The sequence below is a fragment of the Panthera pardus genome, unplaced genomic scaffold (genome assembly GCF_024362965.1).
Source record: "Panthera pardus isolate Hobbes unplaced genomic scaffold, ASM2436296v1 HiC_scaffold_12, whole genome shotgun sequence".
Classification (NCBI taxonomy): domain Eukaryota; kingdom Metazoa; phylum Chordata; class Mammalia; order Carnivora; family Felidae; genus Panthera; species Panthera pardus.
This window is the reverse complement of record NW_026526677.1, coordinates 113,741,230-113,763,823: the sequence shown is the minus strand read 5'-3', so window position 1 is coordinate 113,763,823 and position 22,594 is coordinate 113,741,230. Positions and strand designations below refer to the sequence as shown.

At 45.1% G+C, this 22,594-nt stretch overlaps 1 protein-coding gene across 1 annotated transcript; it reads right to left on the bottom strand.

The window, feature by feature from the left end:
• Positions 1–10,636: 10,636 nt before the first annotated feature.
• MMP27 (matrix metallopeptidase 27) lies at positions 10,637–22,216 on the bottom strand. The gene is made up of 10 exons (XM_019433696.2): positions 22,057–22,216; positions 21,010–21,248; positions 19,765–19,913; positions 19,547–19,675; positions 16,447–16,608; positions 16,151–16,271; positions 14,713–14,843; positions 13,502–13,661; positions 12,383–12,486; positions 10,637–11,176 (listed from the first exon to the last, which is right to left on the bottom strand). Exons 1-10 carry the CDS (start codon positions 22,156–22,158, stop codon positions 10,941–10,943), a joined length of 1,533 nt encoding a protein of 510 aa, XP_019289241.1. The 5' UTR covers positions 22,159–22,216; the 3' UTR covers positions 10,637–10,940.
• Positions 22,217–22,594: the final 378 nt, after the last annotated feature.

Below are 22,594 nucleotides of genomic sequence, written 5' to 3'. Positions count from 1 at the left end.
GTCACCACTTCACGTCCTTCCAGCTCAAACGTTCTGGGAGGCCACTGCCATCTGGTGGCAAAGCGAGGAAACACAGCTGGTGGATGGAAAGCCGGGTGGCGACACCTTGGCTCCTGGGGTACAAAATTCCTTCTGAAGACTTGCCCATTTTCCACTGTCACAAAAATGGAAGGACGATGAAAAGTAGCCCCAAATAACTTCTATTACCATTGTTTTCTGACAGAAGATACCATTTCTTTGCCATATATTGGCATTTCACAGGTTTCTACCATTGACCTTCACAGCAGCTCAGCAGACGGGGTGTTTTTATGATCTTCACCGTGAATATGAAGACATGTAAAGACTGAATCACTTTTCCAAGGTCTGGGAGCTTGTACCTGGGAGTTTGCATGGAGCCCTCATTTGTCTGAGGACAAACTTGAGCTACGTCGCCTGCCTGGTAGCTCTGAGCACTTAGAATTCTCTATTTAATTTAATATGAATTAGGAGAAGTGGCCAACACCTCGATCTCTTTGTGAAGGGAGAACGAAGTTTACCTTTGGGAGCCCATGCTGCGTCTCGTAAATGTTTGCCTCGTCCAGGAGTTCTTTCCAATTTCTCACAATGTCACCCATGTCCCAAATAATACACATGCCCCCACCCATATGTCTACCTTACCTGCCTGGCCTTGTAGCATTTGGTTTGTTGGCCACGGAGAAATTTACAGGTGTTTTAAGAGATGTCCTATCATGTATTTGACAGGCTAACAACATTTAAAAAAATTTTTTTCTTTAACGTTTATTTTTGAGAGAGAGAGAGAGAGCATGCACATGGGGAGGGAGGGGCAGAGAGAAAGGGGGACACAGAATCTGAAGCAGACTCCAGGGTCTGAACTGTCAGCACAGAACCCAACACGGGGCCCGAACTCACAAACCCTGAGATCATGACCTGAGCTGTAGTTGGATGCTTAATGGACTGAGCCACCCAAGCGCCCCAAGGGCTGACAACATTTTAAAACTAGTTTATCCATTCATTTCCAGTATGAAGGCCAATACAAATAACGTAGTCCCCCATTACCATAAACATTTTTTTTTTTTTGCACACAAAGATAAAAAAATAAAGAGGAAAAAACAGCAATAGCCGACGTTTACTGAGTCCTTGCTATTAGTGACCACGAGCTCTGATTGTCCAGTTCTGCCCCTGCGGTCCCTGGAGCCTTCTTGTCGGTTTGAAAGTGTCTGTCTCTTGGATTTCCCCCAAACTCCCCTGCCCAGAGGTAGCTCTGGTATTAGTTTCTTGACCAAAACTTAGGAAAAGATTTTTTTTTAAATTTTAATGTTTATCATTTATTTTTGAGAGAGAGAGAGAGAGAGAGAGCGCGCGAGCACGAGTGGGGGAGGGGCAGAGAGACAGAGGGAGAGAGAGAATTTGAAGCAGGCTCCAGGCTCTGAGCTGTCAGCACAGAGCCAAACGGGGCTCGAACTCATGACCTGAGCCGAAGTTGGATGCTTAACCAACAGAGCCACTCAGGCACCCCAAGAAAAATGTGTTATTTTAATTGCCCATCAAGCACATTGTGACAGCTTACATCTGTACTAGCAGGACATGAGAACAGCTTTTATCCCATACTCTTGTCAACATTATATGTTAAGGTATTACAAGCAAACAAAGAATTTCGACTGAGAGGTAGAAAAAAAAGTATGTCAGTGCTTTTCTTTTTCTTATTTCGTTAATTATGAGTGAGATTGAGCTAAGGCTCATACATAAGCCCTCCTTCCACTGGCCAGAAAGGATTGGGGGGGGGGTCGTGGGACCATTTTCCCCTTGAGGTCTTTGTCTTACTTATGTTAAGAGAGCTTTCAGAATTAAATAAAGGAAACAATCCCTTCACATATGCAAATTTTTTCTGTTGTCTCCTGTTTATAGTCCTGTTGCCCTGGAGAAATTTAAATTTGTATTTCATCACATTTTCAGATTTTCCATTTTGATTTCTGGGCTTGTGTCTTGTGTAGAGAGGAAAAAATGTTTCTAAAACTTCTCCCATGTTCGCTCTTGGTGCTTTGTGAGGGTCACACACGACACCAGTTCTGGAGAACAGACCCTTTTCACTCAGCGTTCTTCCAGGAATCGCAGGCCCCACACTTGGCCATCTTGCAGCAGAATCCACATTTTATCAAATTCCCCTTGTAGTTCCCACGAAGATTGAAATAGGAGAAACACATGTTTGCATTTCTCCCTTAACTCAGCCGGCGCCCAACCCTGGGGGTAGAGGAAAGAGCACATTTTCAGCTCACGGAAGTTCTCACTAGGTGGCACATGGGGATTTGCAAATAATGCTGAAGGTTCAAAGATTTGAATGCAGAAGGTGATGGGCTGGTTACTCAGCGGGGAGGGTAGAGCGAGGTCCAGAGAGAGCTAGCAGGTCTGTGCTTCCCAGGAGTGGTCCCAGGATGCCCGTTCCCATCACCTGGCTTTCTCCCCTCACTGGCTGCACCTGCCCTTTTCTTCCCGATGACCCCGTGGACAGGAGGAGAACCCGACGGCTGCAGCCGAGCTCTAGAGACGTGAGAAGATCACCCTCGCTAGCACGGGCCCAGTCCGAGCCAGGGCCAGCGGCTGCTGGCTGGTTACCCTGGGCTGGGCTGGAACCCTCCCCCTGTCACTCAGAGCCAGGCGGGGGTGGGGGGGGATGTGTCTGTGCAAAATCAGAGGGGGTGACCGCTGGCAGGCTCCCTGGGCCAGGAGAATCAATCAGGAATCACCCCCCTGCCCCGCCCCAGTCGGAAAGGAACGTTCTGCCTCTATCCTCAGACGATTTTTGTGAGCAAGTTTCCTTTCCAAGAAGGTCGTCAAATTGACTGAACGAGGGTCCTGACGCTCCAAACAGATTTCTGAGCCCTCAGCGTTCAGGTGGGTGTTGGTCCTTTCTTGGAAAGACGCTTCACAACCACCTTTCCTCCCTCGCTCCCTTGTCCCAAACCCAGGGCCGGCCAGAACGCTGTCTCTTTAGGAAGCGCCAGTATATGTGAATCTGGCTCCTGTTTGGGGGCGCCCACAGAGGGACCGTGGGGGCACAAAGGATCCCTGTCTGCCCGGACCTTCATCCCTCATCCCGAGGAGGCACTGATGGAGCCAGACTCAGGAACAGACCAAGGGGAGGAGCTGCTGGGACGCGGAGGAGGAACAGAAAAGTACTGTCCACATGGAGAAGGCCCTTCGAAACCCAAAAATGACACGACCGGACGAGAGTAGTCCAACACGACACCCCCCAGCCCTCTCCTCTGCCGGATCAGGTTCCTACTTCCTGGCTTTTATAGGGCGAGGAGCATGGTGATGAGGTCACAGGTAGTTAGGTGAAGGGCCAGCCAACGAGTTATGTAAAGTGGGGCCAGCTGTGCACCCTTTAGGGACGATCACGACAGGCCTCCCCACACCCGGTCGGGGCCTATGCTGACCTCCGGCCTGCGAGGTCACTGCAGGGCAAAAGCAGGTTGGAGGCCCAAGACGGACCCCGGGGTAGCCAGCGCTCCTGGGGGGGGCCTCTGCCTGCCTCCCATGGTTGTGCTTTCTGCTGTCAGGCGGCAGGGCCGTGGTCAGCATGGGGTTAGCAGGACAGCACAGGAGGGAGGGCCCAGGAGGCCGTGGGAGGGGTGGTGGGTGGGTGGGCCACCTACGCACACTCTAGTGGTTTCCAGAGTGTGGTCTCCAGCTGCATCCAATGCCTGGGAACTTGTTAGAAATGACGAAGTCGGGCCGGTGCAGGACAGGCTGCATCAGCAGGTCCGGAGGTGGGGACCCCACAACCTGTGCTGTGACGCAGCCTCCAGGTAATTCCCATAGCAGTGACATCGAGAACCGTTGAGTCAGAGAGTCAGTGCTACTCAACCAGTCTGGACCAGCGTCACCCGGGAGCTCGCTGGAAACGCAGAATCGCAGGCCGCCTTGGCGGAGATTCCAGATCGGTCTGGCATAAAGGGGCCTCGCGGTTGGCGATTTTCAAAGCTCCCAGGGCGGTTCTAGTTGTGCATTGCTATGGGCTGAATGTGTGTGTCCCTCACCCCCAATTGGTGTGTTGAACTCCTAACACACGTGTGACAGTACTGGGAGGTGGGGCCTTTGGGGGGTAATTAGGATGAGACCAGTCATGGGGGAGGCGCCCTGACGATGGGGTTACTGCCCTTGGAGAAACCGAAAGCTCACACGAAGGCAGGACCAGGAAGAGAACTGTCAGCGGGACGCGGCCATGCGGGCCCCTGGTCGCCCAGCCCCCACAACCGGGAACCATCCACGTTTGCCGATCACGCGCCCCGTCCGTCAAGCGTCGTCGTTAGCGGGGCGAGTGTCTAAGGTTGGGAATTACCATCGAAGCCGGAAATCGGGAAGTGCATTCTGTGTTTTCCAGGAGGGGAGATGGTGCCCTCCTCGCAGATGTCAGAGGCATAGGTGATGTTCCTCGGCAGACTGGTGCCACGTCTCTCTGTGGGGAGGGTGGGTCCCGGGGTTGTGGCCAGGTGTTGTCCGCGGTGCCATCAGCCACTGGCACTTCAGGTGCCCTCAAGGGACTGGAGCTGCTAGCCAGGAACGGAACATCAACACGGGGAGTGAAAGGGAGCCAAGCCTTCTGAATTCACCTCCAGCCCAGCCCCGGGGGGCTGCATCTCAGAGGGCGGGGGGCCTCCTCCTGGCGCCGAAGGCCAGGAAGAAGGTTCCAGGGAGAAGAACACGGGAGTGCCAGCCAGGTGTCTGGACGGGGACTCCACCTGCGAAGCCTCAAAGCACACGATGGTGTCTCAGCTTCCTTCTTCGCGCAAGGGACCTACTCTCCCCCTGACCTCTCGGGGTTGTCCAGAGAACCAGACAAGATCACGGACGTGACAGCGGGCAGTGAAGTACAAACTTGTGATTGTCGCTGTGGTCATCCTTTGCTTATGGAGTTCTAGGCAAACAGCTTGCAAACCAGTATAGTTAGATCCTTGTATTGCTGTGAAGGGGGCCCAGGCTGAGAGGCAGGCCGGCTGAGACACGGACGGGGTCCCCACGGTCCCTGACAGTCTGAGGCGGGTCTTCGGGGCCCGTGCGGCCGAGCCCAGTTTTCTAGCGCTTCTCGCCTGTGTGTTGGTGGGTTGCTCAATGGGGAACGTCCTGTGCCCCCTTCTGTTTCCTTTGCACGCGTTGAGAAAAGAAACCACAGCAACCGTGAAATCAGACTTTGGTGAAACGTGTTGCAGAAAAGCCCGGAAACCCATTGCGAGAGTCCCTGCCGACGGCTGTGCTAAGTGCGGGCCGAAGAGGACACTCCCGTTCTGAAGGGGACGCGGGTGAGCGTGCGTAAGGGACTCTGTTGTTTCGGGGAACGGGGCAGGCCTGGTGCCGGGACACTCATACTCTGGGAGAAGATGGCCAGTAGATGGGGCAGGATTTGGACCCTGATGCTTATCATGTGGCCTTGGGTGGGAAAGGTGACCCCTCCCAGCCTTATGTCTTCATTTGTAGAACACAACAACAACATCTGCTCTCACGGGACTGTGAGGACGAGCGAGATGCCATAAAGCAAATAGCATGTTGTGTTTGGTCAACGGTCACTATTGTGATCACTTAGTCTTTGTAGAACTGACTAGAGATAGTGGTCAGTGAGTGAGTGACCAGGCACGGCAGGTGTGTGACTCCCATAACCCACTGTTCTTGCCATTCGGGACAGGGGTCTGAGACCAGCGGTTTCTCTATCTCGAATGCAGAGACTGGGGTGGAAAACGGCAGAGTCAGGTTCATTTTGCTTTCTTGTTTTTCAAGAAACGTTGCCTCTAATTGTAAAGTCTTGAATTGATTCTTTTTGCGGTTTCTTAAAAAAAATTCCATTCTTACAGAAAAAGAAAAGGTGTCAGTCAAGTTTATAATAGTTATTAAAGTCTCAGTCATCTCCCAGGGCCAGAATTTGGGCTCTCAGACCGTTTACCAAGGACGCACGGGACAGAGGTCCTGCACTGCACGGACAACAGTTCTCTCCTCAACACGGCACGAGGGAAGCTTGATCATTTTGCAAATTTTTCCAGATTAATGAAAAATGTATTTATCTTTTCATAAATTTACTAAATAAAACCAAGATGTACGTGGTTGACATAAATGACTTCGTGTACTTTGGAGAGTTCTGCTTTGTTTAAATCTGGGAAGCTGGGGGCTGGTGTTGCCCTGGTCCTCATCCCTGTTCTACAGACGTGCCCCCATGCTAACGTGGACAGTCCACCAGTGGGCTCGAGAGCCGTGGTATGTCACGCAGGATGAGAGGCAGGCTCTGGGCACACCGCCTGGAGAATGAGCCCCCAGCAGGACGGATGTGCCCACGTGCTAAGTGCAATTGCCATGGGGGTTGGGATGTCCCACACCATTTCTCTTTAATCTGTTAATGACCAGGGGTCAGTTTGCAATTTCTTCTCATCTCTCTGTGGGTCATTGCCCGGGGGACCTAATCCAACCCGGTGCCTGCACACAGAGACAGGATTTGATTTGCCTCCGAACTTCAGACCGAGCATCTGATTTTCTCGTCAAGGGTTTCGTGGCCCCAGTGAGGGGACGTTCCGTTCTTCCAGATGTTCGGAAATAAAAGTTGGGTTATACGTGACTCCTGTGTTGATAGCACACCACACATCCAGTCACCTCCCATGCAATCACCTCCCTCCAATCACACACCCTCAGCTTATGTCTCGCGGCCACCAAGATCCTCGACTGAGGCAGGAGCTTCCTAGTCTGCCTCCTGCTTCTCCTCTTTGGCTCCTACAGTTTACTGTAACAGGGCAGCCAATGCAGGTCAAATAATAGTAATGTTGCTTCTCCTCTTAAATCTCTGTAGACTCTAAAAGTCTATAGTGAGCTATGAGACCTTATAAGATCTGTCTCCCTGCTGCTTCTACAACTTCGTCTCCTTCCCTCAATCTCCTTCTCTGACCCCAGGTTCTCCCTGGTCACAGGAGCCCCTTCACTATTCATCTCAGCCTCAGGGCCTTTGCACTGAACCATTCTTCCTGGAGCGTTATTTTCCAGAGACATGGTTTGCTTACTGAGCTCCTTCAGATTTCGGGCTCAGGTGTTCACGAAGGGCTCTGGGCAGTTTGTCCCCAAACACCCCACGTGTGCCATGGCTCACTCAAAGTATCGGTCACGAGTCAGTGGGAAAACAAATCACTGAGTATCTGGCCAAGCTCTTGATTCGCCTCAACTCCTGATGCCGCATGCTGTACCAATTGTGGACACTCTTGACAACCCTGAGCCTGGATCTCTTACTATCTTCATCTCACAGATGGAGAGACTGAGGAACAGAGGGCTCAGGAACTGGCCCCAAGTTCCACAGCTGGTAAGTGGAGGAACTGAGCCGCGAGCCTAAGCACTCTGGCTCCAGAGCCCAGAATCTTGTCCAGCCTCCAATCTAGCAAAGGGAAATTAACATGCTTTCTTTATGGAGTAAAGTGAACATGTATTCTGGTTCTCTTCTCTAGGAGAGAAACATACCTTGATAAATCGCTTTGCCAAGAAAGGGGAGCCCCTAATGGCACCTTTAAGAGATAATAAAACAAAGTTACAGCTTCACTGCTTTACATCTTAAAAGAAAAAAATAATAGAATTGTGGGTTCCTCACAGAGCACAACAGGGCAGGGGTCAGGCAGAGGAGCAGGGGCTGGGTGCCCAGAAGTGGCTTGGCCAAGGGACAGTAAGAATTAGAATGGTTTCTCCCCAGTTGCTTGGTGGATGGTCTTAGAATCCCCATAGGAGTTTGGAAGTCCAGTTTATTTCAATTTCAAAGACTGAGTGATATCATCTGACCTCTGGGTTATTCTTATAAATGTTTAATATAATTCTAATAGTCATATATATTCCTTGGAAAACTACTTTTAGATATTCCGTTGGGTTTAAAACAGGATTATTTTTATAGTTGTGTCTTGTTCTCACCTGTGGACCAATATTTTTCTTGAAAATCAAGGAGAAAGTAACTGCCTACAGGCAAATCTGATGATTCCCAAATTATAATATCATGGGATCTATAATTTAATATATAATATATAATATTATACTATATATAACATGTATATAACATATATAATATAACATATATAACACATATAATATAACAAATAATATATCACTGATCTGAGAATAGGTGCAAGGACACAAAACAAGCTTGACCAACATCTGAGATTCCACTAAGCAGTATGCCACACCATTCTTAAATTTTTTTAACTTTTATTTATTTTTCAGAAAGGAAGAGATAGAGCATGAGTGGGGTAGAGGCAGAGAGAGAGAGAGGGAGAGAGAGAGAGAGAGGGAGAATTCGAAACAGTCTCCAGGCTTTCAGCTGTCAGCACAGAACCTGATGCAGGCCTCGAACTCGTGAACCATGAGATCATGACCTGCGCTGAAGTTGGATGCTTAACCAAGCTTAACCAACTGAGCCACCCAGGCGCCAGCCCCCTCGCCCCTGCACCACTCTTTTAAATCAGTGATACTGAAGCAGAATTAACATATAATAAAATTCACTAATTTTATGCCGAGTGTCTAAAAATATGCTCCATAGTGTCACCATCACCATATTCATGACATGGAACATCTCTGTCACTTATGGTCCTTTGTGTTCAGTCCCTTCCCCTACTTCCAGCCTCTGCAGGCAGCAATCAGCTTCTATCATTTCAGTTTTGCCTTTTGTAATTTTTCATATAAAAGGAATCATATGATATGTAATCTTTTGTGTCTGGGTTCTTTCATTTTCCAAATGCTGTTGAGATTCATCCACGTTGTTGCATGTGAGTTTTACACTCTCTGGATGTACCACTCTTTACCCGTTTACCGATTGATAGACACTTGAGTTGTTTCCAGTATTAGCTCTCATAAATAAAGCAATCATGAACTTCATGTACTTCCATTTATATGACTGTGTTTTCATTTTTCTTGGGTAAATATTTAGGAGTGGGGTCTCTAGGTCACATGGTAAGTGAATGTTTAACTTTATAAGGATTAGCCCAGCTAGTTTCCAAAGTGGCTATACAACTTTTTATTCTAACTCCAAGAGAGTTCCAGTCACTCTATCTCTTGTCAGAACTTGGTATTTTCAGCCTTTTTCATTTGAACCATTCTGTTGGGTATGTAGTGATGTCTCACTGTGGTTTGAATTAGTATTTCCTAAATGATTAAGATACTGAACATCTTTTTATGTGTTTATTTGCCACTCATAAAGCAAATATGTTGCTCATTTAAAAAACTGAACTGTTTGTCTTCTTCTTTTTGAATTACAAGAATTCTTTCAATATTCAGGATACAAGTATTTTATCAGAAACATGTTTTGAAAATATTTTCTCCCAGTGTGTGGCTTGAATTTTCATTCTTTTAATATTTTTTGGAAGAGCAAATGTTTTAAATATTGATGAAATTTAATTCATCAATGTTTTCTTTTATGGCTCATGCCTTTGGTGCCCTATCCAAAAATCTCTGCCTAATCTAAGGCCACAAAAATTTTTTTTAAACTTTTTTCTTTTAGAAGTTTTATATTTCTACTAGAAGTTTTAGAAGCTTTAAGTTTCTACTAGAAATCTGTGGTTCATTTTGAATTAATTTTTGTGAACTGTGTGAAGTAAGGATTGAGATTCTTTTTGTCTGTATATATGGATATTTGATTATTCCAGCACTAGTTTTCACCAAGACTAGCCTCGTATCTACTATATTCTAGGTATTAAGCTATACTTCTTAAAATTTTCTTTCTATTTTGAACATGTGATAGCTCTTTTCTATATCCTTTTCTAATAGGGACCTGGGAACAATGAACTCAAGTTGGGGGGTGGAATGTGGTTGTAGTAATTCCTGAGATTTTCTCTGCATATTTTCTATCAGCTGGTATCTGCTTAATCTATCATCTCATCAGAATCAAATTCAGCTGACATCCTCTCATCTTCTGGGTCAGAAAATTCATTAAGAGCTTATTCAAACATTTAGTTTTGAGGGTGTAAAGGTAAAATCTAAGCATTAAGAATTTAGAAACTCAACAAATAAGTGGTGTAGCAGAGAGGACAGGAGCTTTCCACTTATAGGTTTAGGCTCAGGTGACAGATAGATTTTCAACATAGGGAGGAAATCTCTAAATTTCTTGTACATGAGATCAGTGTGTGTAAAATCTGATTTTAAGCTCTCTAAGGAATGGTTACATGCGTTGGCCTATGCTTGGGTGGTTGGCTGGAACACCACTTTCCTGCTTCTTCTAGTTTCCTAATTGTTGGGGGAGCACCTGTTGTGTAACACCTCCTGGGTTTCTCTAGGCGATCACTCCTCTTTGGCAGGTGGAATAACTTATTTATTAGTGAATTTGGGGGCAAAAACTGGGCACGTGTGGCTCCATCCTCTTTCTTTCTCTTTGGGCTCCATGCAGCCTATAGAGGGCTCACATTCTTGTGGGGATGTGCTTCTTTCCAGTTCTTCCCATGACTTGAGTCTATGTCTTATTCTAGAATTTGATATTAGAAAGCTAGCTTGCCCACAGTTACAGTTGCTAACATATGCTCTATCAGTAAAAAAGGTGCCATTTTGCTCTTAGGATTGAACGTTATTTCTCAGTGGGTTCAGAGCATGGGTACAGACGAGGGTTGCAGTTTATGCGGCCTCTCCAACTGCAAAGGTCCAGACAAAATAGGATGCTAAAGATTGGTTTAATAAATGTCTGTAGTATTTAGTTATTATAAGACACATGGCTTACTTATCCAAGTCCACAAACACAAAGTAGGCTTACGATACAGTGCAAGTTTTGCTTATACATCATAACTTCCTGTAAAAAGAGTCAGGCAGCTCAAACTATGTGTTGAGTCTTTACGCAATAGATATTTAGAACCAGGTTGGGCAGCTTACATTCAACAACAGTTCTATTCCACTGTGAAGCAGAGTTCAGACGAAAAGACCTCTTGAGGTTTATTTTAGGTCTATGAATTTATTGATAACTATATATATTTTTTTAGCACATGAACAATACTGAAAATAAGCAAGTTTACATTCGTACGATAAAACATCTCTACTCCTCCGGAGTGTACTTCTTCCTCACTGACACTAAAATCAGATGATGAGTTTAATCGTTCTTTGCACTGAAACCAAGTATTGGTTTTCATCATTCTGGTAATGTTCTTTGCCTTAGGGTCATATTCAAACTGCTTTGATCCACGGAAGAAATAGAAGAATCCTAGAGAGAGGGGATCATATGTTACCTTGCACAACTATATAATGGTTCCACACTTTTTAATTGAATGGGTATAGAATAAAATAATTGGACATTATGGAGAGAAAAGAACCTTCTACAATAATAGAGATATATTTTATTTTACTGCTGTCACATGAAAAACGTTATTTTTATTTTCCCAAGGAAGACGCCAAGGTATGAAACATGAATGTCAAGGGAGTTACCACCTTTCTAGCCAGACTGTGGTTCATGCCAAAGGTTCTCAAACTAGGTTTCAAAACAGTGTCTTAGCGAGCCACATATCCTGTGGATGTGGCCTTGGGCCCTACATCCTCATTTTCCTCGAGTCATTCTGCTCCATTTTAAGTATTAAAGTTTTATGTTAGATTTATCTGCAATAAAAGATGGTGTCACTCAGAAAAAAATGTAGACTCCTGCTCACTCCACGTTCTAGGTTATGGTTCATTGTCAAAGTCTGAAGATATACCAGCTACAATGGTACGTTAAATTGTGCAAGGTTCATTTAAAACTGTAGATTTCTGGATCTTACCCGCAATTCTAGATCTTTTTTGGAAACTCTGAAGAATTTGTAGTTTCTCACACAAACCCCAAGTGTGCACGTTAAACTATGCACTAAATAGTTTGAGAGTCACTGTTCAGTGCATGTGCTTAGTCATTTTTAACACGTAGAGCTTTTCAAACTCTTCAGGGGGTGTCTTTTAGCGACTATCTTGGATCAATGGTAAGTAAAGTTAATTTTGGTACTTTATGCATAGATTTGAAATAGTATAATAGAGAATATCATTTAGGACTTACTAATTCAGTTTGTGAGAACGTCTGCCTGGTTAGAGTTTATTATTACATGCGATCCAGAATAGTAAAATTACAGGGGACCTGGGGGGCTTGGTCGGTATCTGACTTTGGCTTAGGTCATGATTTCATGGTTCATGAGTTCGAGCCCTGCATCGGGCTCTGTGCTGACAGCTCAGGGCCTAGAGCCTGCTTCGGATTCTGTGTCTTCCTTTCTCTCTGCCCCTTCCCCACTTGTGATATCTCTCTCTCTCTCTCAAAAATAAATAAACGTTAAAAAAATTTAAAAAAAGAATAGTAAAATTACATTAAAATGGAAACACCTACGTTTCTGCGCTACCTTCTTTCACATCCAATAAAGTCTTCCAAGTATCCTAAAAGTTAGGCATTGATGCTTACCTTTATACTGGAAGGCGGCATCAACTCGGAGACCAATTCCTGGGAAGTACTTCACCACCCTCCGTGGGTACCCTTTGTCCATGGTTTGGGTCGCTTCATCAAACCTGGATGCATGGGTTTGAAAGGTTTACAGGGGATCTTTGCTTGGTGGGGAGGACTTAATCCTTCACTGCTTGGACTCAAATTGGGATGTGGAGAGGAAGTAGCCTCTAGTAAAGGAAAACTATCAGGTCAATAATTAAAATAACTACAATAAATAATTACAATTAAAATAATTAAAAACATGTCGGGGCGCCTGGGTGGCTCAGTTGGTTGAGCATCTGACTCTTGATTTCGTCTCAGGTCCTGATCCCAGCCAGGGTGGTGGGATTGAGCCCCACATCGGGCTCTGTGCTGAGGATGGAGACTGCTTCAGATTCTCTCTCTCTCTCTCTCTCTCTCTCTCTCTCTGTCCCTCCCCAGCTCTCTCTCTCTCTCTCTCTTTCTGAAAATAATTATAATTAAAAATATATCAAAAATTATGTTTGGCTGAATCTTTTATATTGTCTTGAAAACAAGAAAAGATGAGGGATAAAAGCCACATCATTAGGCAGAATGATGCTGTGCTGGGGAACTATTAAATCAACGTATGGGCCCACAAAACCAGACTCATAACTATAGAGAACATACTGGTGTTCACCAGGGGAGGGGCGGTGGGTGGGGGATGGGAGAAGAGGTGACGGGGATTAAGGATTGCACCTGCTGTGATGTGCACAGGGTGATGTGTGGAAGCCAGAATTAAAACAAAACAAACAAACAAACAAACAAACAAACAAAAAAAACAAATAAGGACTCAGCTTGGAGCTTTCACAGGTTTTCACTAGATATGTTTGTGTTATTGGCAATTTGGTTGGCTTCACAAGCTTTATTATTTCATCTTATCTTTATTTATTTTTTTTTAAGTTGGAGAAAGATCTTCAGACTCACTGACACACTCTTTTGTTTGGTGAATGTCAGCCACCCACATAATTGGCTTTAAGAAGCCTCTAGGTGAGTTCTATTTCTGCCTGTGTTAAAGTGAGGCTATGTGGATATTTTTCTGCAGAATGAAATGAAGGGGTTGATTGTCTGTAAACTGACCTCCAGCACCAGATGTCCACAAAGAAGTAGGTTTTTCTTAGGCTGTGGTCACAGACAGCCGCATCGATTTTCTTCACATGTCTTGGGAAGCCAAGTGTATGGATCGATTTGGGATAATCTGGCAAGACTGCATATCCTCTGATCATCCAGAAGTTGTCATCTAGGAAGAGAGGACGTGATTATCTTATCCATTTCCTAGAGGGAAAAAGAGCTGTCTAAAGCAGTTTGAAAATAATGAATGTGTCATCTCTCAGGCTCAATGCCTAGAGATTTAGTGATCTTATGTCTCCATTTATTCTTACTGCTTTCATGAGCTGCTTTAATCGTTAGTTTTACACAAATAACATCCATCTACAGTTAATAGTGTTCATGCACGTGAGTGTGCATGTCAACTGGTTTCACTGTATTGATCATTTCTCTAACTCTGACAACTATGTTTGCACATGTTCTCCTAAATTTCAGCCTCCAAGGATTCTCAAAGGCAAGTAATCTGATGAAATCCAGATGAAAAGTAGCAATGCTGAATTAAATATAAGATTCCAGTTAAATTTGAATTGCAAATAAACAGCGACTAATTGGGGGCGCCTGGGTGGCTCAGTCGGTTAAGCGTCCAACTTCAGCTCAGGTCAGGATCTCATGGTTCGTGGGTTTGAGCCCCGTGTTGGGCTCTATGCTGACATCTAGCTCAGCGCCTGGAGCCTGTTTCGGATTCTGTGTCTCCTCTCTCTGCCCCTCCTCAACTAGCACTCTGTCCCTCAAAAATAAATAAATGTTAAAAATTTTTTTTTTAAAAAAAACAGTGACTAATTTTTGGTAAAAGTATATTCAAAATACTGCAAGGGACATACTTCTACTAAAAACATTATGTGTTTTATCTGAAATTCAAGTAATCTTGTGCTGTTATTTGCCAAATCTGGTGACTGTAGTGGAAAGGGAATATAAAAGGGAAGTGGGTTACCTTCATTTGGTAGAAAAAAGATAGTTTTTAGTTTTTATCATGCAGGTTTCTTTTAGCTCCCGTGCAATTGGGATGATGTTTGTCTTCACAGTCACCGAGAACCCCTGGGTAGTTTTTCTTTACAACAGGAACCCAACGTCACGGCAGAAGCACTCTCCCTTTGGCCCGTGCATGAATATTATGTTCCTGGTACCAGAAAAGCCACTGACCAGTTCAGGCATCCAGAGACACAAACCGTGATGGGCAACATTACCTTTAAAAACTAGAATCTTATCTTTGGGGTTCTCATATGCAGCTTGAATATCCGTTGGCAGCAATGGCCAGAACGAAGAGATTAGTTCAAATTCAACGTCAGTGATGTCATAATAGATCCTCCATACGTGCCTGTGTGAAACAAAACTACTTTACACATGCAGCCTATACTGCAGTGAAAACACTGTAAACCTAGGCTGGTCTCTTATTTAACTGGCTAGCATTCTCATCAGATAATTTAGAGCATGAACACAATTTTCCTCGGCAAATTTAGGTGGGTGTGGGCTCAGTTCTACCCTTTGGACGGTCAAGGTCAGGACATGCCTTTGTGCCCACTCTCCTGGGTGCTTAGAGTAGCAACCTACCCACAGAAATGTCAATTCTGAGAGATCAATGGCCTCATTTTTGCCAAAGCAGCAATACTCAAGATTTGAAGGCAACACCAAGCATTCTAAGAGGAACTCATGGGTCTGTTGTTTGCTAGAATGAAGAAATGTTATCAGTGCATGCTATAGTATTTTCTCAGATGTTCCCCTCTGGCTGTAAAGCTCTGAGTCTACGAAGGAGACCCACAAAGCCCTGACATTCTGTTTCCCTTCCCACACTGGTGATCCCTCCCTGAGACCCCCAGGTGGCTGCAGCTTCTGCTGTGAGGAGCATGTCATCTGAGTGCTGTGTAGTTGTGGGTGGAGGCTGACAGATCTCAGATACTCTGCCATTGTGCCCATACCCTTGTGAGATGGTCTATGTCCCAATGCTTGGTCTGGAAATACAGTCACGGTACACACAGCTGACTTACTGTGTTGCAATTCAAGTCCAGTAAGTTAAGCACGGCGAGAGAGAGAGAGAGAGAGAGAGAGAGAGAGAGAGAGAGAGAGAAGAGAAGAGAAGAGAAGAGAAGAGAAGAGAAGAGAGATTTCCTACTATAGCCACCACACTGAGGCAACATTAAGGAATGGTCTACTCAGACAGTGTGAACAACTGCCTCCCTAAGTAGGAAAAAGACCTAATTTTTATCATTTGGTGATTTCCAGGGGGTAAATACTCCAACCATGGGCAGTTTCAAGCTACCAAAGTGAGGTGAAGTGGTTTGCAAAAGTCCCCAAAATTTAACGATCGGCTCCTGAAATGGTATAGGTCAGCTTCAGCACCGCTGAGACTGGTGTACTATTTGAGCTAAGAAGTCTCTGGAAGTGACTCTACCACACCTTCTTATACAAAGGCAATGAAAAAAAAATGCTTATGAACACTTAAAAATTAACTTACCAAACAAGCAAGAGATAAATACACATCATAAAACATTCAAGTGCTATGGGCAGTTATAAAATGTAAAGGAGGAGGAATGTGTTCTCACTATCTGTGATTCTCTCTTCATCCCCAAATCTCTTGGAAAGAAAAATATTCACAGGAAGTTGAGGTGTTTAAGGGAAAGGGTTTACCTGCCTTTAAAGAACATTACTTCTCTGCGCAAAGTGGTGATAGCATCAAAAGTCAAATCAGGGTCACAGGCATGGGGGACAGTGGGTTCCTTTGGCTTAGCAGATGCCTTAGGTAGACTCCCTTTGATGAGAAAAGAAACACCACAGTGAATTAAGAAGGCGTGTGGAAATACCTACAGAAGGATCTTACTCAAGTATTTTCTTCATGGTGATATTTCAAGAAGTGATTTTTTCACTTCCCTTCTGGAAAGCTTCCTATTTAGTTCACGTATATTCAGATTTATGATGTTGCTCACCATAGATGGATTGGATTCCACTGATATCATCCTGAGAAAGCGGGTATTTGTTAGGATCCAGGGAGACATAATTTGGGAACATCAAAGCTGTCTGATCATTGGAGTGCGAGAGCCCCAGTGCATGGCCAAATTCATGAGCCGCCACAAGAAATAAGTTGAATCCTTAACAAAAACAGGAAAAACATAGGTATATGGGTCAACCAAAAGGAGAAGGGTTACATCTGAGACTAGGAAGTAACTGAGGGGAAAGAAGAAAAGGCTTGCCATTGTGGGGATAATTCTCATATGCACTATGATGTATCTGGGAAATGTTTCCATACGAGTAATTGGTATTAGTCATATCATGGAGAGATATGACCCAGAGCAAGTACATGGCAGGAAGCAGGAGTATCAGAAATGGACCCTATGTAGAAAATAGAGGGGCGCCTGGTGGCTCAGTCAGTTAAGCATCTAACTCTTGATTTCGGCTCAGATCATGACTTCACAGTTGGGTTCAAGACCCACCTTGGGCTCCGCACTGACAGCACGGAACCTGCTTGAGATTCTCTCCCTACCCTTCTCTCTTCTCCTCCCACCATGTGCACACACGCACACTCTCTGTCTCAAAATAAATAAATAAACTTAAAAAAACAGAAGCCACCAGTTTTTGTTTGTTGCTGGGCTACACTGTATGGGATCACGTATCTCCTACTTGTATCCTTCAGAGGTTCCCTGCTGCTGTTGGATCAAGTCCAAAGATCTTAAATGGCCATTTATGATCTAGTCCCTGCCTTTTTTCCAGCTTCACATTTTATTTCGTATTTCATGAGCTAACCATACTGAATCATTTGCATGTCTTATTTGTGCCATAGTCCTTATTTTTAAAAGTTATTTAAATGTTTACTTGGAGGGGGGCCACGGGGCTCAATAATGATCCATGAGATCACGACCTGAGCTGAAATCCAGAGTCACATGCTTAACCGACTGAGCCCCCCGGGCATGTTTCTTCAAATCTCTGTATTTTACCACCTACATTCTGTCTACCCAGAATATTATCTCCCCCATCCTTTGTTTGCCTAGCTCTCCTACTTGTTGCTCAGGAAGCCCCACTAGAGTCATCTCCTTCATGAGGTTTCTCTTATCCCTCCACCTACTATCCAGTGTTTCCATAGACTCAGTGTTTAATTGTGTCATAGCACATACAGGACTGCATGAAGCAACCTTTCAGTGCAGGGACTGTGTCTTAACAGCCTTTTACTACTGGTGGTTACTAAACTACCTATCAGTAGCAGGTGCTTAATCATGGTTGCTGGATCTCCAGGTGTTTGCATGAAAGAATGTTTAGATGAGCTCCTGCACAATGCATCGCCCCCCATCCCCCGTACTTCCCCATACTAGAGGGCTCTCCATGCATGGTGAAATTGCCTTTTTATCCTGCTGTCTCTCCCACTGGTCTGTAAGGTTCTAAAGATAACACTGTCCTTGGACTTGCAATCAAGCCTATGGATCCTAAAGAAAAGGCTGAGCCTTCTATGATGGAGCCTTGTCCAATGATGTTTGCACAAAACAAACCTGGACCGGTCAAGAATTCTCTTATGGTTCTTCATGCTTTTGTGCTCTGGCCTTTGCTGGCACCTCTTATCTGGCTGACAGTGTCACTGGGTATGCTTTTGGATAAGACAGGACGAGTGACTCATTGAAAAGATAACTCACACTCAGGTCATCTCAATGAATTCCAAACCTTTCTCCTGGTTTTTCAGACACTATGTTGTCTGTGTCCCATTCACCATTTCAGCCTGGCCTTCTGCCACAATCCTGGTACATGAGTTGGTTGGGTTATTCTGTCCAGAACACTCTCTATGCCACTTTGCTTTCTGAGTTCCTGCTTAGCCTTCAATGCAGGCTTGGTATCACTTCCTCCCCTGACCTCTGTGTTTGGGTTCAAATTTCTTTTACATGCTCCTACTACATTGCCATTGTTTCTTCTATCTCAGTGTTGGTCAGACTGATTTTAATTGCCAGTTGACAGTGTGTGTCCCCTAGACTGTAAACCCCTGAAGGGCAGGGTCTGTGTCTTGCACACTAACATTTACTCCATTTGTATCATAGTGGGTGTGGAGTAAGGGATTTTTGATTGACTTCATTTACCAAACACGTGGAGCATCTATCACGTGCTGATTTGAACAAACTATGAAATTGACCCACAGACTATCTGGAGTTACTTGGTCAGGACTGAACTGTGATCTTGTATACCACACATAAAGAGAGCCATAGCCTTGCTCTCCTGGGACCCTGGAAACCAGACACCAGACCAAGGCGACTGGAGTCAATGACAGAAAACAACGGGGAGAATCTGAGAGTTTACGGAGAACTGCTCCTTTGTTGGATGCACGCACGTTTTCTGCAGTAAAGTTTTAGTGTTTGTTTGAAAAGTAATAAAATATTTCTTATTTTAGTACCAGGCAGGTGTTTTAAAGAAATAAAACCAACACAGTTGCTCTGAAGGAATAGTTTGAATGTAAAGATTAGGGTCAACTTCCTTCGCAGGAAGGAAGTTCATGCTTTTAAATAGACCTTGTACAGGCCATGAACTCACGCACCATCCTTCGATGACTAACTCAAGATGACCACCTCCCTAGAGTCTTCTTCAATCTGGAAGCCACAGATGACTTCTACTATCGGTATAACACACAGCACACTGTGCCTTGTGGGGTGGTTATGTGGTCTGGGCCTCGCACCACACAACATCATGACCTCTGAAGGGCTGGAAACTTTCTAGTACAACTTTGTGGTCCGTCCGATGCCTTGCACAGTTCCAGGCACATAGTGGACCTTCAGGCGTTGTGGGTGTATGAATGGATGTATGAGCACAAGAAGAATGCGCTGATCACAGCAGGACGAGCAACTTTGGGAGCGTGTTGTGTGGATAAGGCCCTGACCTGTACAAGCACAACTGTCTGAAAGGATACTGAATACTTTCATCAATGTCATCTTGGAATATGGGAAACTGGGGTGGGAGGGGGTGGAATTGAGAAGTAAAAAGCAACTAATTGCACAGCTATTCGTTCCAGGGATTGTGCGGAATGATAAAATTTTTGTTCAGGAAGAAGATGGGACTCACCTGCTCCATCCTTGGTCCAGTTTTCATCCTCATCAAAGTGAGTGTCTCCACCCAGACCCAGCCCGGGAGGGAAGGCGTGGCCGAGGACCCCCAAGGGGCCGTCGAAGTAACGAGGACACCGACCGTGGACTGAGACACAATTCACAGGGGAGAAGGTCAGCCTCTTCAAATCTCCAGAGATGAAAATAGGCATACTTTTCTGTCTGCTGTACCCTTACCTCGGGTCCTAAAGGCAATCATGATGTCTGCGATCCCCCTGGAAGTCTTGGTGAATGTTAGTGGAGTAACCCTGCTCCACACTTCTAGGCCATTCCTGATAGCCTCGTCCACGTCTGCTCGTGACATATCTGGAGTGTAGTTTACGATTCTTAAAAATTTCAAAAATAGACCAATTGGTGGTTACACATGCACATAGGCACACACAGACACAAAGAAAATCATTTCTTATCGATTGTATGCTGCAGTGACTTCTAGTATTGTGCTATTGTTGCACGTGTATCATAATCATACTTTTCTACTTTCACAAAAGCTACACAACCCAGTCCTCCCATCTGCCCTATTGATCAGCTAGTCTTCTAGCACTTTACAAATGGGGCTCAGAGAGGTTAAATGACGTCCTTAAGATCACCTCCGAAGTGGGAGAGCACTAATGTCATGTCTGTGCTTGCTGTGGACATGGGTGTATTACACAAACATTTTAAACAGATTGGAGGTTTGTTTTCTCAGATGCCTGTGGAAATCAGCCTTGAGCATGTGTCTCAAGAGTCTCCCTTGAGAGCCTTAAAGAATTACTCACTCAGAAAAAGATTTTCCTCTTGTTTATACTCCCTATCTTGCCAAACCTAGTTTTATTTTAATTCCTAAGACCCAATACAGTGAAGGAAGAACTAATCCTCTCTAGGGTCTATCAAGAGGGCCCTAGAGCAAAGTCAAGGCCACTGACTCATGTCAGAAGCACGCTTCATCCTCTTCCTGCCAATGAGCAGCCCCCTTTCCTCGACATGCCTGAGGGCAAACTCCGTACTTCACACCGGGGTCCATCTGAGACCCGAAGGCTCTAACCCACCTGTGTCCGTGACACGAACTGGCTGTGCCCCAGGCTCCTCCCATTTTCTCCTGATCATACTCCACCTGCACCTTCAGCCATCTGCAGTCAGATGGCGGTGCTTCTGGTCCCGCCAAGGAAGCAGCCGAGGCCAGAGACAAAAGCAAATCTGTCAGAGCCAGTCTGCTGGTAAGACTGACTATGGCAAACAACCTTCTGTTTCAGTGTCTCTGTTTGAGGTGGTGCTCAGAGTGGTGCCGACGTCCCAGTTTTGTGGGGAGAATTGATATAAGTGACATCTGGGAAGGGCCAGGTACCTAGCAGGTGCTTGGTAGAATAAACTCGTATTGTTATTGTTCCTCGCACATTATACCCCAAGGTCTTGGCTTAGGGGGAAGTGAGTCGGCGGAGTCATTACCTGTATGTGAGGTTGTGTCTCCTCCACCCCGGGAGAGTGTAGCCATACTGACCCACATCAGGCACGCCACACCTGGGTGTCGTCATGATTGCAAGAGTGTTTGAGTCCAGCTGTCCAGTCACTGTCAATCCAAAAAATGCTTGCATTTCCCGAATTTTGCCATCTATGAGAGTCCTGTTCTTGCTTTGAACAAGATGACTCCCTTCTATTTCAAGAGAGTAGAACTGGTTGAGATATGCCTGGCCAAGGAGACAAAAAAAAAAAAAAAAAAAAAAAAAAAGGCACAGACTACAAGACAGCAGATCTGTATCTCAGGATAAAACAAAATTGCCTGAAACCCTTTTGGGCAGTGGTGGGGGGTGGGGGGAGAAAGAAATAAGGAGCCAGGGAAGGAAGGAGCCAGACGGGGAAAGAAGAAAGGAAGGAAGGAGAGAGTCACCCTGTGTTTTCCATTTTCAAGAAGTGGCCGAGCTGTGTGCGACCAGAACCTTCCAAAGCACACAGCCTGTCATGCTCCAAATCCCCACAGAGGACGATCAGCTTCTTCTGCTTGGTAAATGACCACACATCTTACCCATTTCTGCTGTTACTTTCACTTATACTCCCTATAAATTTTGTTTCCTTGGGACAAATTCTAGAAGAGATACGTGGTTTTTCATTTGGCAAATTTAATTAATGTAACCAAACATGGCAAATTCACAGGACTGATCTTTAGAGGTAATGTCCAAGGCAATGTCTTTTTCATGCATATAGGGGTAAGCGGTCTAGAGTTAGAGCTGGGCCCCCGTGGTTGTACAGAGATGTCCATTTCTCCCAGGGCCACCCTCTTGCTCCTCCCTCTGTCTTTACTTGGAACCGTCATGAGAAATGGTGGCAAATCTCCTTCCCCACCCCCATCCCACCCCGCACATGGTTACTTGGTGTCCTTGGAGCTGGGGGAAAGTACAGGAATCTTTTGGAGGAATTTGCTGTCTTTTTAGGTTCCAAGACAATCGGTACAATTCATTTTTTACAGATAGCCGACATCAACATTTATGGAGACAGTACCTGTGCCAGGTGCATGTTCTCCTCAGGGTCCATCTTTCGGGCTGTAGGAAACGCAGAGGAAAATGTTACACAGAGCAAAAACAGAAGCAGAAGGCTCTTCATTCCTCTCTCTTTTCAGTTGAAGCCTGTCTCTGTTGCCACAGAATTTAGAAAACAACAGTGAGACGTGGCATGAATTGGCTTGTATCGTTATTTAATTCGTAACAGGCAAGGACCACTTGCCATGAAATGTGTCATGATATGCTTTTTTTTCCCCTTAGGTTGACTTGATTTTGCAATCATGATCTGCAGTTGTTTTTTTTTTTTTTTTTTAGTAAACACAATCATTGCTCGTTACTGAATTGAATAGGACACCAAGTCGGCCTCCAAGTTACTTTTGTCCTTGTGAAGTTGGGAGGTTTTCCTATGTTCGAAATTCTTGAGAGTTTATAATTTTCTTTTGAACGAACCTTCCGAATATCTTGGATAGAAAGGGGTCGTGAAAGGACACGGGACTCAGGAATCAGATTACCCTAATTAACTAGGACAAACTTCACAT

Coding starts and splice junctions, on each gene's coding strand:
- MMP27 (XM_019433696.2), bottom strand. CDS start 22,158: ATGAAGAGCCTTCTGCTTCTGTTTTTGCTCTGTGTAACATTTTCCTCT. Junction 14,844..16,150: donor GTAATGTTCTTTAAAGGCAG/GTAAACCCTTTC, acceptor TGTTTCACACAG/GCACGTATGGAGGATCTATT. Junction 12,487..13,501: donor GTGGACATCTGGTGCTGGAG/GTCAGTTTACAG, acceptor CCATGCATCCAG/GTTTGATGAAGCGACCCAAA.